The sequence below is a fragment of the Poromitra crassiceps genome (genome assembly GCF_964638095.1).
Source record: "Poromitra crassiceps genome assembly, chromosome: 10".
NCBI lineage: Eukaryota > Metazoa > Chordata > Actinopteri > Beryciformes > Melamphaidae > Poromitra > Poromitra crassiceps.
Genome location: NC_139631.1, coordinates 31,932,872 through 31,947,307, shown reverse-complemented (window position 1 = coordinate 31,947,307; position 14,436 = coordinate 31,932,872). Strand labels below are relative to the sequence as shown.

At 43.0% G+C, this 14,436-nt stretch overlaps 1 protein-coding gene across 1 annotated transcript; it reads right to left on the bottom strand.

The window, feature by feature from the left end:
* Nucleotides 1–568: 568 nt before the first annotated feature.
* On the bottom strand, nt 569–14,018 carry ptgs1 (prostaglandin-endoperoxide synthase 1; the record flags this gene model as incomplete). The annotated part of the gene is made up of 9 exons (XM_083645240.1): nt 13,904–14,018; nt 8,885–9,025; nt 6,748–6,891; nt 4,847–5,028; nt 4,518–4,601; nt 3,135–3,381; nt 2,341–2,627; nt 1,572–1,719; nt 569–918 (listed from the first exon to the last, which is right to left on the bottom strand). Exons 2-9 carry the CDS (start codon nt 8,997–8,999, stop codon nt 569–571), a joined length of 1,557 nt encoding a protein of 518 aa, XP_083501366.1. The 5' UTR covers nt 9,000–9,025; nt 13,904–14,018.
* Between the last annotated feature and the right edge of the window lie 418 nt (nt 14,019–14,436).

Here is a 14,436-nt window from a genome sequence, read left to right as displayed (position 1 = left end):
GATAAGTTTAGAGATTAAAATGTGGTCGATCACAAAAAGCTCACAAATTGCTTCAATGTCCTCCACCATAAGATCTTTCCTCATTTTTACAGGAAAATGTTCATGAATAAAAATAGCAACACCACCCCCAAACCTATTTCTGTCCTTTCTATACATGGAAAAGCCATCAATATTTACATCCAAATCAAAAGAACTGAATAAATGCGTTTCTGAAACTGCCAGTATATCTATATTATTTAACTGAAAAAAAAGAGTTAATGAGTTTTATTTCTTATACTACAAATATTAATATGGGCAAATACTAGACCTTTACGTAGGTTATTTATTACATTAGACATGACTATATATTAGAGTACTAGAGTACTATATAATAGTGACGATATTTAAGCAATATCACACGAGAGGGAGTGCGGTTGTTGGCTAATATCGGCACTGCTGTGATTCGGTCGTAGGCACGAGGCTGTGAATGCCAAGTCCGAGGTCCGTAATCCAAAATCAGTAGTAAACAAATAGCGAGAAATCCTACAATAACATGAGTAAAATCACAGATCACTGGGGCCAACAATCATTAAAGTTCAGTGGATGGTTTCCTTGTCCTCGCCTCCTCCTCGTTGCGTGGAACGTGGAAGCTCACCAACGGACACCACTTGGTGTTTTGGCACACCAGCTTCTCCAGAGTGGCCGTTTGGATTATGTTGAAGCCTGTCTCTCCTCCAAAGGTGCTGGGCTTCCAGTACTGAGGGGAGCAGATGGGGTTTGCCATCAGGCCTTTCAGGGAGAAGGGAGCACCCATCTCCACCACGCCCTCGCCAAATATGCAGTCAGGGCGAGGCTTCTCCAGAATCAGGCCAGAGTAAAACTCCAAGGCGTCAATATCACCGTAGAGCTCCTCTAAATCTCTGGCTATCTCCTCGTCATCTGTTTGGAAAAGACAAACATGAGAGAAGATGAAAACTTAGAACTAGTCTACAAATTACTTTTAATAGGGACTAGTCACATGATGTGATGAGTCACATGATGTGATGAGTCACAAACAAAGTCACTCTTTAAAATATGAGGAACAATTAATATGGTGTGTGCTGCCAAACTGCAAATCAGCGCCTACAGTATGAGATGGCAAGGAAGTTGTTAAACTAGGTTGCAGAATGAGTAAACCATCTGTCCCTTAAAGAACGGATGAAGAAGAAACAATGAGAAGAGGAACAAGCGTGAATTCGCAATAGCTGCGACCACATGTGCGAATTTCCGAAATGCAGGATGGTGACCTTATAGAGCTGCTGGTCGCCACTAAACATCTCCTAGAGTCCTATGGTGCAACATAGAGGACTCCGTGTGGTTTGAAAGTGTTCATGCAGCATCACTAACAGAATAACATTTCACACTTCTCATTTCAACAGACCTGCAGTCAAGTCAAAAATGTTATCAGAGCTAAATGCACCAACAGCCATCATGCATGGATCAGAGGTCAGCTAAGAAGTCCTCAGGTGAGGATGCAAAGAGGGTTTCTCCTTGAATTCTCGCCCAGCTCTGTAAAAAAAGCAAATTATATTTATAAGCTTGGTCCCGCTCACCAGTGAATTCAGAGAAAGAGGTGTAGGGCTTGAGGTTAAACTTCTTCCTGTATTGGTTGTAGGGCTGAATACGCGCTGCTCTGGACGCTTTGAGGGCTAAGTCCGTCACCATTAGCAGTTCTGGGTGAGAATTTTTACCACCCCCGATCTGAGAGACAGAAAAACGTTTTAGCATCTCTCTATCACATGAAGGACGTCCTATACAGACACAAATTTGACCAAATTCTGCATCCCCGCCGAGAATTGCAGGAGTACATTGTAATGATTTATACAGCAACATACTGTGTAAAAATGATATAATAATATAATTAATAAATGATATGGTAATCGTCTTTGTGCGTGTTCATCAATGATGAGAAATGATCTGACGTCTATAGTTTATGAATGTTATTTCACCCTATTTTGAGGTGTTTTGTCTTAAATCGGGGTAGAAGCTGGAGGGTGGGGGACTCCCCTGGGTCCCGGAGGCCGACTTTGATTCTTAAAATCCAGGTAGAGGTGACCTCCAGGACTGGGGGGTCTGTCCTGGCTCATGGTGGATGACTTTGGTGCTTAAAATCTGGGTAGAGGTGACCTCCAGGAGTGGGGTTCTCTCCCGGTTTATGGAGGCCGACTTTGGTGCTTAAAATTAGGGGGATGCAAATCTCGACAGTTGGTACTTGCCGAGATTTGCATCCCCCCTGTTTAAAAAAAAAAAGTCAAAACAGCCCAAAATATTCCTATTCTCGCCGGGGATGTAGTATTGGGCATAACACCTGTCCTGTACTACCTGTCCTGCGGGCTGACGAGAGAAGGCATCCACCAGTTTCTCCACCCCGTATTCTGTGAGGATTGAGGTGTTGTAAACAAACTGGGGGTAGGGGATTTCATCTCCGTCGATGAGAAAGCTGTCGGGCATGAGTGGGTGCCAGTGGTAGAGCTGGGCGAACTCCAGGGCGATGCGGTTGCTGTACTGGAACTGCGCGTCAAAGAGGAGGGTCGGGTCAAACTTCAGATGCAGATGATAGCCACTAAGCTGCTGCACGTACTCTTCGATTATGATCTGGATGATCTCCCCTGGGGAAACACATACATAGATAGATAGATGGCTCAATCTGTGGTTGTTTGAATACTGTCACAGTCATCAGGTGATGTCACTCATTAAACTGACCTTTTAAAGAAGATAACATCCATTCGAAATGAAATCAAACAGAACAGATTTAATGAAATTCAGAATGAGAACAATTAGTAGCCTACTCAGTGAAAGTACAGGGTATGTACAGCACCAGTCAAAGGTTTGGACATTTTTCACACTTTTTTCAAATCATTGATTCTTATTTTTTTGTTCACCACCTGATTACTGGTGCAATTCATTTGTATGCCCTTCATCTGACATCACTATAACCAGCCCTTCTAGAAATTGAGAGGTTTAAATGTTTCATTAATTTATAGAACTGCTTCCCAGCTGTTCATTTTTTTTCTGATTTACCCCCATTTTCTCCCGAACTGTACTTGGCCAATTTCCCCCTGCTGCCCCGGTCTTTTTTCATGTATGCTAAAAACAAAAGAAAACTCCATCCTCACCAATGATGATGAGTCTGGTGGTCTGGAAGAGCTGCTCATCATCCCAGGTGGGATGCTCGTCCTTCAGGAGGTCACAGACTCGGTTGTGCTCCCTCAGCCATATGGTGGAGTACATGGCGAGGCCCGGCACAGCGCCAAACAGCTCGTGACCCAGGGCCAGACGTTTCTCCATGGGTGTCTCATTGGAATAGTTCATGGCTATGGGGACATCAACTACACTCGGGGGGAACACCTCACCATGTATTAGCTGCGGACGCACAAACACAGTTATTCAAATGTGAGGGAAGTATTTGGAGGGTTTCGGTGAGGTTATGAGATTCAACAGATATTTGGGGAGTCCGGGTAGTGCAGTGGTAGAGTTCCTGTCTACCAACACAAGGGTCACAGGGTTGAGCCCCCGTGTTACCTCCGGCTTGGTCGGGCGTCCATACAGGCACAATTGGCCGTGTCTACAGGTGGGAAGCCGGATTAAGGTCGGTGCACCAGTGCCCCCTCTGGTCAGAAGGTAGTCTCTCAAGCCAGTCTATCTCTTCAACAACGTTTGAATAGTCTGCACTTTAGCCCGTTAAAATTTGGCCAGAGGAAGTTGTTATCTTCCAAAGGGGAAAAAACAAGGTGATTGGAGAAATTAGCAGATGTCCCGCCTTATTTCCGTTTTGACAACTTTCTCCTCTATGACGTACAGACGGGTAGGCGGAAACATTTGCAAATTGCGGGACCCAACGCGTCTGATTTAAGAGACTAGTCAGTAGGTGCACCTGTTCAGGGGGAGGGGAACTGGGGGTTCCATGATTGGAAGTTGGAAACCCTCATTACTGTTTTGCTTGCACCTGTGTTTATCCTGCCTTTTCAACACAAAATGGCCACATGTGAAAAGGGCCTATTCTTAGCCCTCTTGTATCACTCTTTATGCCTATAGAATGTCACACTTCACCGCAACCTTTGGAGGTGGTAAAGCAGGAAATAACACTGGTGTAATCATTAGCATTAATGAGGGCACCTGCCACTGGAACACCTAAACAGAATGGAAGCATAATTAATGGTATTAGCATACCGCTGCTTTATTTAAAAATGGGAAGGTCTGCACACTGAAGCTCCAATTTACCTTTTTATTTAGCCATCCAATTTTCATACGTAAAACAAACAAACTTAAAGCAGGTGCAGGAACCAAACACAGTACACTGTGTTTGGTTCCTGCACCTGCTTTACGTTTGTTTGGATGTGCACGACTGCCTCAAATAGCCTACTGACTTACTGCTTTTACCACCTCAAAAGGGCTGCTGTGAAATGGGCCCATATTGTTGCACTCATTGGAAGTGGCACTGGATTAGTGACGGTCAATGCCTAAAGATCTCAATGTAAATGTGCTGCTTAACAGTCCACCTGGTATTTCATCTTCCCGTCTTTATGAAGTCGGAGCTGTAGCTGTCGCATGAGGTTATCTCCATAGATATTCGAAGCATCTACCTGGATGGGACACAGAAAAACAGCCAGTTTTGTTTTGTTTGTTTGGGGGGGGGGGGTACATGTCTGTGCATCATTAAAGTAAATTAAGGTGAAAGAAAGTAAATGAAACCCATCTGACTACAATCACCAAATTATGAACGAGACCAATGATTCCATGTCTTTTCAGATTTTTCTACAGCCTATTGCTGGAATGAGAGTCTGGTTTTAGGATACTGTTGTGCACCCAACTGCATGATCCATCTCACCCCATGTCCTAGAGCCTTGGTAAAGGACGGTCCACGTGCATAGTCGGTCTTGAAGAACTGGTGGGTGAAGTGCTGGGCCATGAAGGCAAACATCAGACTGCTTCCCTGGGGGTCCGGTCTAAATGTCCTCCTCCTAAAACACCGCTGAGCCAACACGTTGGGATCTGGGAGAACACGCTTTCCTGCAGAGACAGAACCGTGTCAGCTCCACGTCGTCACGCCTCCAGAGCGGAACCGTGCGTTTGTGTTGTATGCAGGGTTCAACATTTTCAAAATTCCATACTTTTCCCAAACCTTGATTTTGATTTTGACCAAGATTTTGTCTGCTGTTCAGATTTACGCAGATAGGCGTCTTGCCCCCACTAGGAAGATTGTTCTTCACAGCCACAAATATCAGAATATGTTGATCTGATTGGCAGGGGTTCCGACACGCTTTCCATTTTAAAATAACATATTTTTCTGAGACCCTATTATGTTCTTTGATTTTGGTGGGTATTTTTTATATAATGCAGACAGTGGCTGAGTAATAAGAGCATCTCTCTATCTGAACATTATTCTTCACATCAACAAAAACTGTGAACTCAAGTAGGTCCAAAAAGGAAAAAAGACCAGCACTCTAGAATGTCCTTTTAGAGTTTAATGTACAAGCAGACACAACAAACACGTTTCAGCTAACAGCCTTCATCACTGTTGATGAAGCGTCACTGATGAAGGCTGTTAGCCGAAACATGTTCATTCTAAAAGGACATTCTAGAGCAGGGATACTCAACTTGCTTCGCCTGGGGGCCACTTTCGTGAAATGATAGAAGGCCAGGGGCCAGTTAATAAACAATCAATATACATTTTTCTGTAGCGGATTGTAGGTTTTTGGGGTGTCAGCCGGAGTTTAGTCTGTCAATGTTGTGCACACCGGATAGTTAGGTTAAGTTAGTTAGGTTAAGTACATACGTGCCTGGGTAGCGAGCAGACTGCGGTATTTGACAATTTAGCAGCTAAATCATAGATTATTGAAAGATATTCCATATTCCAGACTGAAATGCTATAAGAGAAGTGGAGTATTGGCCAGAATGACATGAACATTTGGACACTTATTCAGTGGGTATCTTGCATGTTGCGTTCAGGTGCACTGTAAAAAACATTTTGATTGTGATTTTTTGCAATTGCATCGCAAGCCACACAGGGGGCGCCTGCGGGCCGCATGTGGCCTGCGGGCCGCAAGTTGAGTATCACTGTTCTAGAGTGCTGGCCTTTTTTCCTTTTTCAATGTTGATCCTTTGCCCTGCACCTAAGCTGAACTTGACTCTTGAGTCTGCTCGCTATTGTTGTTTTTGGACCTAACTCAAGTAGGTCGACAACAAGCTTTTTTGTTTCAAATTCCCAAAACTATTCAAGAAATGATCAAATTAAATGTTTAAAGGAACATTCCGCCCATTTTCAACCAGCTTTGTATCATTAGAACATCAGTAGTATATCAGAAAACTGTAAACGGTTTTGAAGTCTGTCATTTAATTTGACAGTTATTGAGTGTTAAAGTGTGGACCAGTGACCTCACTGGTCCACACTAACTCAAATTAATAACTCATTAACTCAAATCACCTCTCAATAACTGTCAAACTATTCATCATTCATCTAGTTTGACAGTTATTGAGAGTTGATTTGAGTTAATGAGTTATTCATTTGAGTTAGTGTGGACCAGTGAGGTCACTGGTCCACACCTTAACACTCAATAACTGTCAAATTAAATGACAGACTTCAAAACAGTTTACAGTTTTCTGATATACTACTGATGTTCTAATGATACAAAGCTGGTTGAAAATGGGCAGAGTGTTCCTTTAATGCTTTTCCAGACCTGCGTGGGAACCCTGTGTATGTGGGTCAAAGGCCACTGGACAGACTCTCACCTTTAGTTCCCATGGGCAGAGGACAGTCTTTAGGTATGGGGGGCAGGATCCGGGTGTAGTAGGTGTGGTTGTAGTAGGCCTCCCAGTTGAGGTAATTGTATTTGGAGTTGTAGGTCGGAGGGCTTGGAATAAGTTCGGATCTCGCTGTGGGAGGAGAATCTCAGTTGGGTCTAGCAATGCACTGATCACACACTTTTCTCAATGTTGAGTAAATACATTTAAAATTAATACTAGATTTGCACCAAACAAATAATGCGTGTGACTGATAATAGCTCCCTTATCTGACTTTGCTTATGTTGATGCATCACAGAAAGCAGGCTGTCATGTCTGAAAATCACTTTCATCCACTTTGGTCAACCCTAGCGTGAAACCACAGGATACAATGTGACATTTTCACACCGAAGTAGTATCCATCCATTGCCTTCCACATGCAATAATGACATAATATCGAGTTCATACATCACAAACATGATGTTTCTCAGTAGAAGTAGAAGCATTGCGTGCACTGCAGTTGATCACAGACAAGGTGTGAGTCTCTGGAGAGCCTCAGAGAGAGAAGCTGCAATAATAGAATTATTATAAAATTTAAAGTGGCCAAATTAATAGGGTACTGGTTGCTTGTAAAGGAATTGATGTGTATTCTTCTGCAATCATTGGAGTTCACTCTGGATAAAAGTGGACCTACTACGGCTACATCATGATGATGCAAAATAAATGGATTGATTGATAGATAGAATGCAATTTGGCAATCTTGTGCAAACACATACAGTAAACACAAAGTTTACCATCAGAACAGCTGCTACTCAACCTGAGGTTCTAGGGGTAGTAGTTGTGGCTCTTTTAAGTCCTACTTACAATTTTTTTTTTTTTTATGAATAAATACATAAATAAAGGGAGGAAAGGGACTTGGATTGTGGCTCTTTCAAAGATTTTTTTTTTGTCAATGTGGCTCCGGAGTAGGGCAAGCTTGCGTGCCACTGTAATTTAATTTATTTAAATACCAAACACTACCATTGTGTCTACAGGCAAACCCTTTCTGGCCTCTCATCCTTTTTCTCACAGCGCAGCCGAGGGCATCACAAGTGATCACGAGCCAAATTCAGGTCAGTCAGACAGTCAGTTAGGTAACACTTAGTGAGGTGATGGCATGGGCTTCATCAGATAGCCTCTAGAGGGCGAAACATGTGCCGTGAGCCTGTATAGGTTTTCAAATGGGAACAACCCATGCCTCTCACATACTGTAAATAACATTACCTCACCATGCCTTGTGTATAGCAGGCTAGAGCTCAATATCTGTGTCACAACCCATCTCCACAGCCGCATGCGTCAAGACAGATATGACCGGAACTGCTGCCAATATGCCCTATCCAAATATTTACATGTAGAACCAGTATGCCCTATCCAAATATTTACATGTAGAACCAATATGCCCTATCCAAATATTTACATGTAGAACCAATATGCCCTATCCAAATATTTACATGTAGAACCAATATGCCCTATCCAAATATTTACATGTAGAACCAATATGCCATATCCAAATATTTACATGTAGAACCAGTATGCCCTATCCAAATATTTACATGTAGAACCAATATGCCCTATCCAAAAATGTATATGTAGAACCAGTATGCCCTATCCAAATATTTACATGTAGAACCAGTATGCCCTATCCAAATATTTACATGTAGAACCAATATGCCCTATCCAAATATTTACATGTAGAACCAATATGTCTTATCTAAATATTTACATGTAGAACCAATATGCCCTATCCAAATATTTACATGTAGAACCAGTATGCCCTATCCAAATATTTACATGTAGAACCAATATGCCCTATCCAAATATGTACATGTAGAACCAATATGCCCTATCCAAATATTTACATGTAGAACCGCAGCAAATTGTGGAAAGACATCAGGCGTAAGCGAGTCATCTTGATTGATCTGCTGCAGTGTGGTTCCATTGGTTGAGTGAAAACAACTTTGATCAGAGCAGAAGCAGAGTGTGTGTGTGATTTCTCTATACTTATACTGCAATGCATTCACACTGTATAGCCTAATGCTTTTCCTGCTCATCGCCCTTCTACCATGTAAAACAACAGTGTTTTGGTCCCAGCCAGGCTGCCACCTACATGTGAGGACCAATTTCATGAGTGTGCCTCTCAGGAAAGAGTTGTTGATCTTGTTCCAGACCCAGTGGAAGTGGGTGAGGATGTAGTGGACCGTGTCAGGACTGGGTTTCAGCATGAGGCCAATCCTGGTCCAGAACTCCGCTATACAGACACAGAGAGAGTATATACATTAGATTAAAAAGAAAATGTTTGGACATTACAAAAAAGCTTTCAAGGGATAGTTCTGATTTTTTTTGATGTGGGGTGATATGAGGTACTTGCCGACAGTCAGTGTACATTAAATACATGCGGTAGAATGCAGCCGGACAAGTCAGGCAAGTAGCTGTCTGCTGAGTGTGAATGGGGTCATGAGCAAAAAACAAAAAGAAAATACATAAGATGCTGTGGTGGTTTGATGTGGGGTGATATGAGGTACTTGCTAACAGTCAGTGTACAATACATGCAGTAGAATGCAGCCGGGCAAGTCAGGCAAGTAGCTGTCTGCTGAGGGTGAATGGGGTCATGAGCAAAACCGTAAAAACAACAGAAAGAAAATACATCAAATGCTTCCATACTGCTCACCTGGTGTAATTCTCCACAAGCACTGCGATGCCAAATTGACTTGAAAATGAGCCCCCTAGCTGCATGGATCATCGACTACCTCACCAACAGGCCACAGTACGTGATGCTGCCTAACTGTGTGTCTGATGTGGTGCTGTGCAGCACGGGGGCACCCCAGGGGACGGTGTTTGCCCCTTTCCTTTTCACCCTGTACACAGCAGACTTCAGACACCACACGAACAGCTGCCACCTCCAGTTCTCCGATGATACAGCCATCGTTGGGTGTGTATCAGGGGAGGACGAACAGGAATATAGGGGGGTCATCAAGGACTTTGTTGACTGGTGTGAGCATAACCATCTCCAGTTGAACGCCAGTAAGACAAAGGAGATGGTGATTGACTTCCGAAGGAAGAAGCCCCAAACTCCATCACCGGTGAACATCCAGGGAGTGGACATCGAGGTGGTAGGAACCTATAAATACCTGGGTGTTCACCTCAACAATAAACTGGACTGGTCAAATAACACTGACATCCTCTACAAGAAGGGCCAAAGTCGTCTCCACCTTCTGAGAAGACTGAGGTCCTTTGGTGTATGCAGGTCTCTCTTAAGCACGTTTTATGACACTATTGTGGCTTCTGCAATCTTCTATGCAGTGGTCTGCTGGGGAGGAGGGATCACTGAGAGGGACAGGAAAAGGCTCAATAGACTGGTGAAAAAGGCTGGCTGGGTCCTGCCTGCCCTCTGGACCCCATTGAAGTGGTGAGTGAGAGAAGGATGCTTGCCAAGCTGACGACAATCAGGGGCAACTCCTCTCACCCCCTGCATGAGACTGTGGGTGCCTTAAGCAGCTCCTTCAGTGCCAGACTGATACACCCACGGTGTAAGAAGGAGCGCTACCGCACGTCCTTTGTCCCTACGGCTGTCAGATTTTTTAACATCCAATAATAGTTCAGCACAATATAGCACTGTTGTTGTTGTTGTCGTTTTTATTGGTAACTATTGTTATTGTGTGCTGCTGGCTATAGTTTTGCACTTTATAGTGTTGCACTTTACATTCTAATGCCTTTGCTGCTGTTGCTATTGTTAGTTGTTGTTGGTAAGTATTGTTGCTGTTCTTATCTTTTAGTGTGTGTATTGGATTTTACTGTATTTTTGTGTTTATTTTTAGAGCTGTTTTCATGTCTTCCTTGTGAGAGCTGCTGTAACGAGTAAATTTCCCCACTGTGGGATTAATAAAGGCAATCAATCAATCAATCAATCAATCAATCAATTTACACCCTGTTTTTAGCTGAAATCTGCACTGGAGCCAGGTGCTCGAGCTATGAGAAGATGTAGAAGAAGAAGTGAGGTTCCAGCTGCACATGGCTATATATATTTCAGCTAAAAACAGGGTGTAAATGATGTCTTTTCATGTCAACTTGGCATCTCAGGGCTTGTGGAGACTTGGATTACGCCAGGTGAGCAGAAGCATTTCATGCCCCCAATGTTGTTTCTTACGTTTTTTTTGTGACCCCATTCACACTCAGCAGACAGCTCTCCTCTCCATTTCTCCAAACTGGGACCGCACCGGCTGCATTCTACTCGATGTAGTAGGCTACACTCAGGGACGTGCACAGATAGACCCCAGGTGGTGCTCAAGCACCTGCCATTTTGCCCTCTGAATGATAAGTACCCTTTGTGCAAGACACATCCGCGACCAACTTTACTGTGTTTCAGAGGCTCTAGTCTAGCGGAGACATTTTTAAAGTGTGAAGATACTGATATCTTCCGAAACTAGAATGCCTAAGGCATCCATTGGTACCAACCATGTCATGCTAGCTTGTCAGGAAGGGGCCTAAATAACACTCCAGATTTAGGCTAAATTTTGGCGAGGGAAAAACTGGCATAGCCATTTTCAATGGGGTCCCTTGATCTCTTACCTCAAGAAATCTGGGTTCTATTCACCTTATGTAGCCACGCCCATTTGACCCGAAATCTTTGTTTTTGCGGTCATCGCTCGCATATCTCCGAGTCTCTCGCCTCTACTTCGTCCATGTGTCACTGACACTCTCTCGCCTGCAGCACTGGAACCGTCTGGAACGGGCAGAATCTAATCGGATATTTGATTGGCTGAGCAGCATCACGTGTGATGATTTACAGCGCATGCATTGGTCTGTGAGCTTCCTGGCAGAGAAACCAGTACCGTAAAGGGTAGAAAAGCATGTGCCGGTTAAAAAAGAAAAGCGCCGTGAAATGTAACAATTCTCAATAGGTTATAGGGCTCGGTCCGGATAGGACGGCGTCTGGGTCCAGATGCGGACCGGAGTCCGGACTTTGAGGATCGCTGGCCTACACCATTCAGCATGCATTTCGATATTTCAAACTTTAAGAATGTTCCTCCTAAGACCAGCTTCGAGGTGCATTACCGCCACCTACCGGACTGCAGAGAGGTGCAGGACCCGCGTGCATTGAGGCGTGCATTGAGGTGAGCAAAGTCATTCCCGACAAACGGGAATCTAAGGCCCTGGGTGCTCTGTCATTTTGTGCTTCATTCTGATGAAGGTCTCACGACCGAAACGTCGATTTAACAAATAAACTGTGAGTTAAGTGGAAGCAGTGTGCGAACTTCACTTCTTTTTGATACCTGTGTGTTCTCCACACATGGGCCAAAAAAGTTAATTAATAATTATATGATTATAAGCTGAGCAAGTCAAAGCTCGCTTCCTATACTTCTGTTTCAATCAACACGGTGGGGGTTATGTGAGTTTCTGAAACGCAAGTGTTGATTGATTAAGCAACCTTGCCCAACATACTGTAAATCTCAGCTGCACTGCTCAATCTGCATCACGTCTTTTTCTCACAGACATCAAAGGAATCCTTCTCTCTGCAGGTGTGAAACTTGCAGTGTCATGTTTCCATGTTGCTCAAGCAACATTTAATTGACTTGAAATACTTTTAATGCTCAAATTAAAAACGGATCAATATATTTTTTAAGGGGATATACAGGGAGGACAGGGAGGGGAAAATAGGACATTTCAGTAAATGCAAACTCCAGTAAGCTTATGCAGATATGAGGCTCTGTGATAGGTAGACTACACTATACTATATCTAGGGGTGAGAACCAGATGATAAGTGACATTTGACCAACTTTACAGATTACTTAAATTCAATCTTTAATATGAACACTTCATAAACATGTGGATTACAAATTATATACTTCATGAATTATTGGGGAGAAAGTCATTCACTCATTTGCACGCACAATGTTACTTATTCCACTCTGATTCTCATCCTTTGATATGTGCCATAAGTTACAACTTCAGCCTATCGCATGATGTGTTGCTGTCTACATTTCAACCTATCACACGATGTGTTTTTGAGGCCTCCGCATTCACCGAGCCACACAGCCTATTTTTGAAGCTAATAGAGAGCAGTGACGCACACACACACAAACACAAACACACACACACACACACACACACACACACACACACACACACACACACACACACACACACACACACACACACACACACACACACATGGATAACACTAGTGTTCTGTAACCTATTTTTTAACAGTATTTCAGAGACGATGGTTAAGTCATGTGTTTGTGATAGGCTGAGATGTGCACAGCAACACATCATGTGATAGGCTGAGATGTGCACAGCAACACAGCATGTGATAGGCTGAAGTATTGATTCGGATGAGAATCAGAGCGGAATAAGTGACATTTTGCGTGCAAATGAGTGACTTTTCTCCCAAATAATTCACAAAGTATATTATTTGTAATCCACATGTTTATGAAGTTTTCATATTAAAGATTGAATTTAAGTCATCTGTAAAGTTGGTCAAATGTCACTTAGGGTTAGGGTTAGCCTCAGCTTGCTAGAGTTTGCATTTACTGAAATGTCCTATTTGCCACTCCCTGTCCTTGTGTTTGGATTCCTTTGACGTCTGTGAGAAAAAGACGTGATGGAGATTGAGAAGTGCAGCTTCCCAGCCAGCTGATTCATGTGGCCTGTCTATGTTTACGCATTCCAGAAACTCGCATCACCACTACCGTGTTGATTGAAACAAAAGTATAGGACGCAAGCATTGATTTGTTCAGATCATATCAGACATGCTAATAAGTTGTAATCTTTTGATCTCATGGATACCCAGGGTTACTTGTCAACCCCACTGAACTGTAGTCATATTTCATGCCAGCTTTAATTGATTGATTGATTTATTATTGTCGGGCACGATGAGTGCACGATGAGTGCATGACACCAAGTGTCATGCACTCATCGTGCCCAACCCTGATGGATTTCCAAGACATTGATACATTTAAATAACATAACATTTAAATAAAATAAAAAAGCTCTGACTGAGTGACCTTTCTATGTAGGTCACAGCAAATCACATGATGTGGGCCTGTTCAAGTCAAGAATGAAAAAAGTGACAAAAAAATAAAAAAATAAAAAATGTTTTGCTTCAATTAAAGTTGAGCTGACTTACGAACAGTGCAGTTCTCCCCATGGAAGCCAGTGCGGGTGCAGTCACACCGGTAGCTTTCAAGGCCAAATCTCTCACACACTCCATTGTTCTCACAAGGGAAGTAGCAACAAGGATTCACTGCAAATAGAGGAAAAGATCATCTTATGTATGCAGACTGCAGAGGGGCACTGCCACAGATTTATAGAGGAAAATATAATCTTATGTATGCAGACTGCAGAGGGGCACTGCCACAGATTTTGGGGCCCATGAAAAGATGACATTCTGGGCCCCCACTATCCCAGGCCAACTTTCAATGTAAAGCTCTTCCTTTGCGGACTGGCTGATATGATCATTAATTGATTATCTTTCAGGGCATATGGTTATTTTTGGATGTCGTGACACACAACTCTACTATCTGAATAGATGATAACCAAAAAACTGACAAAATGAGGAATGGCATAGGGATATTATTTGAAAATTTCAGTTTTGTTTGACAACGCAACATTATTCAGTTCAGTGGGATGAGCTTTCATTTGATTCATGTGATTTTTTCA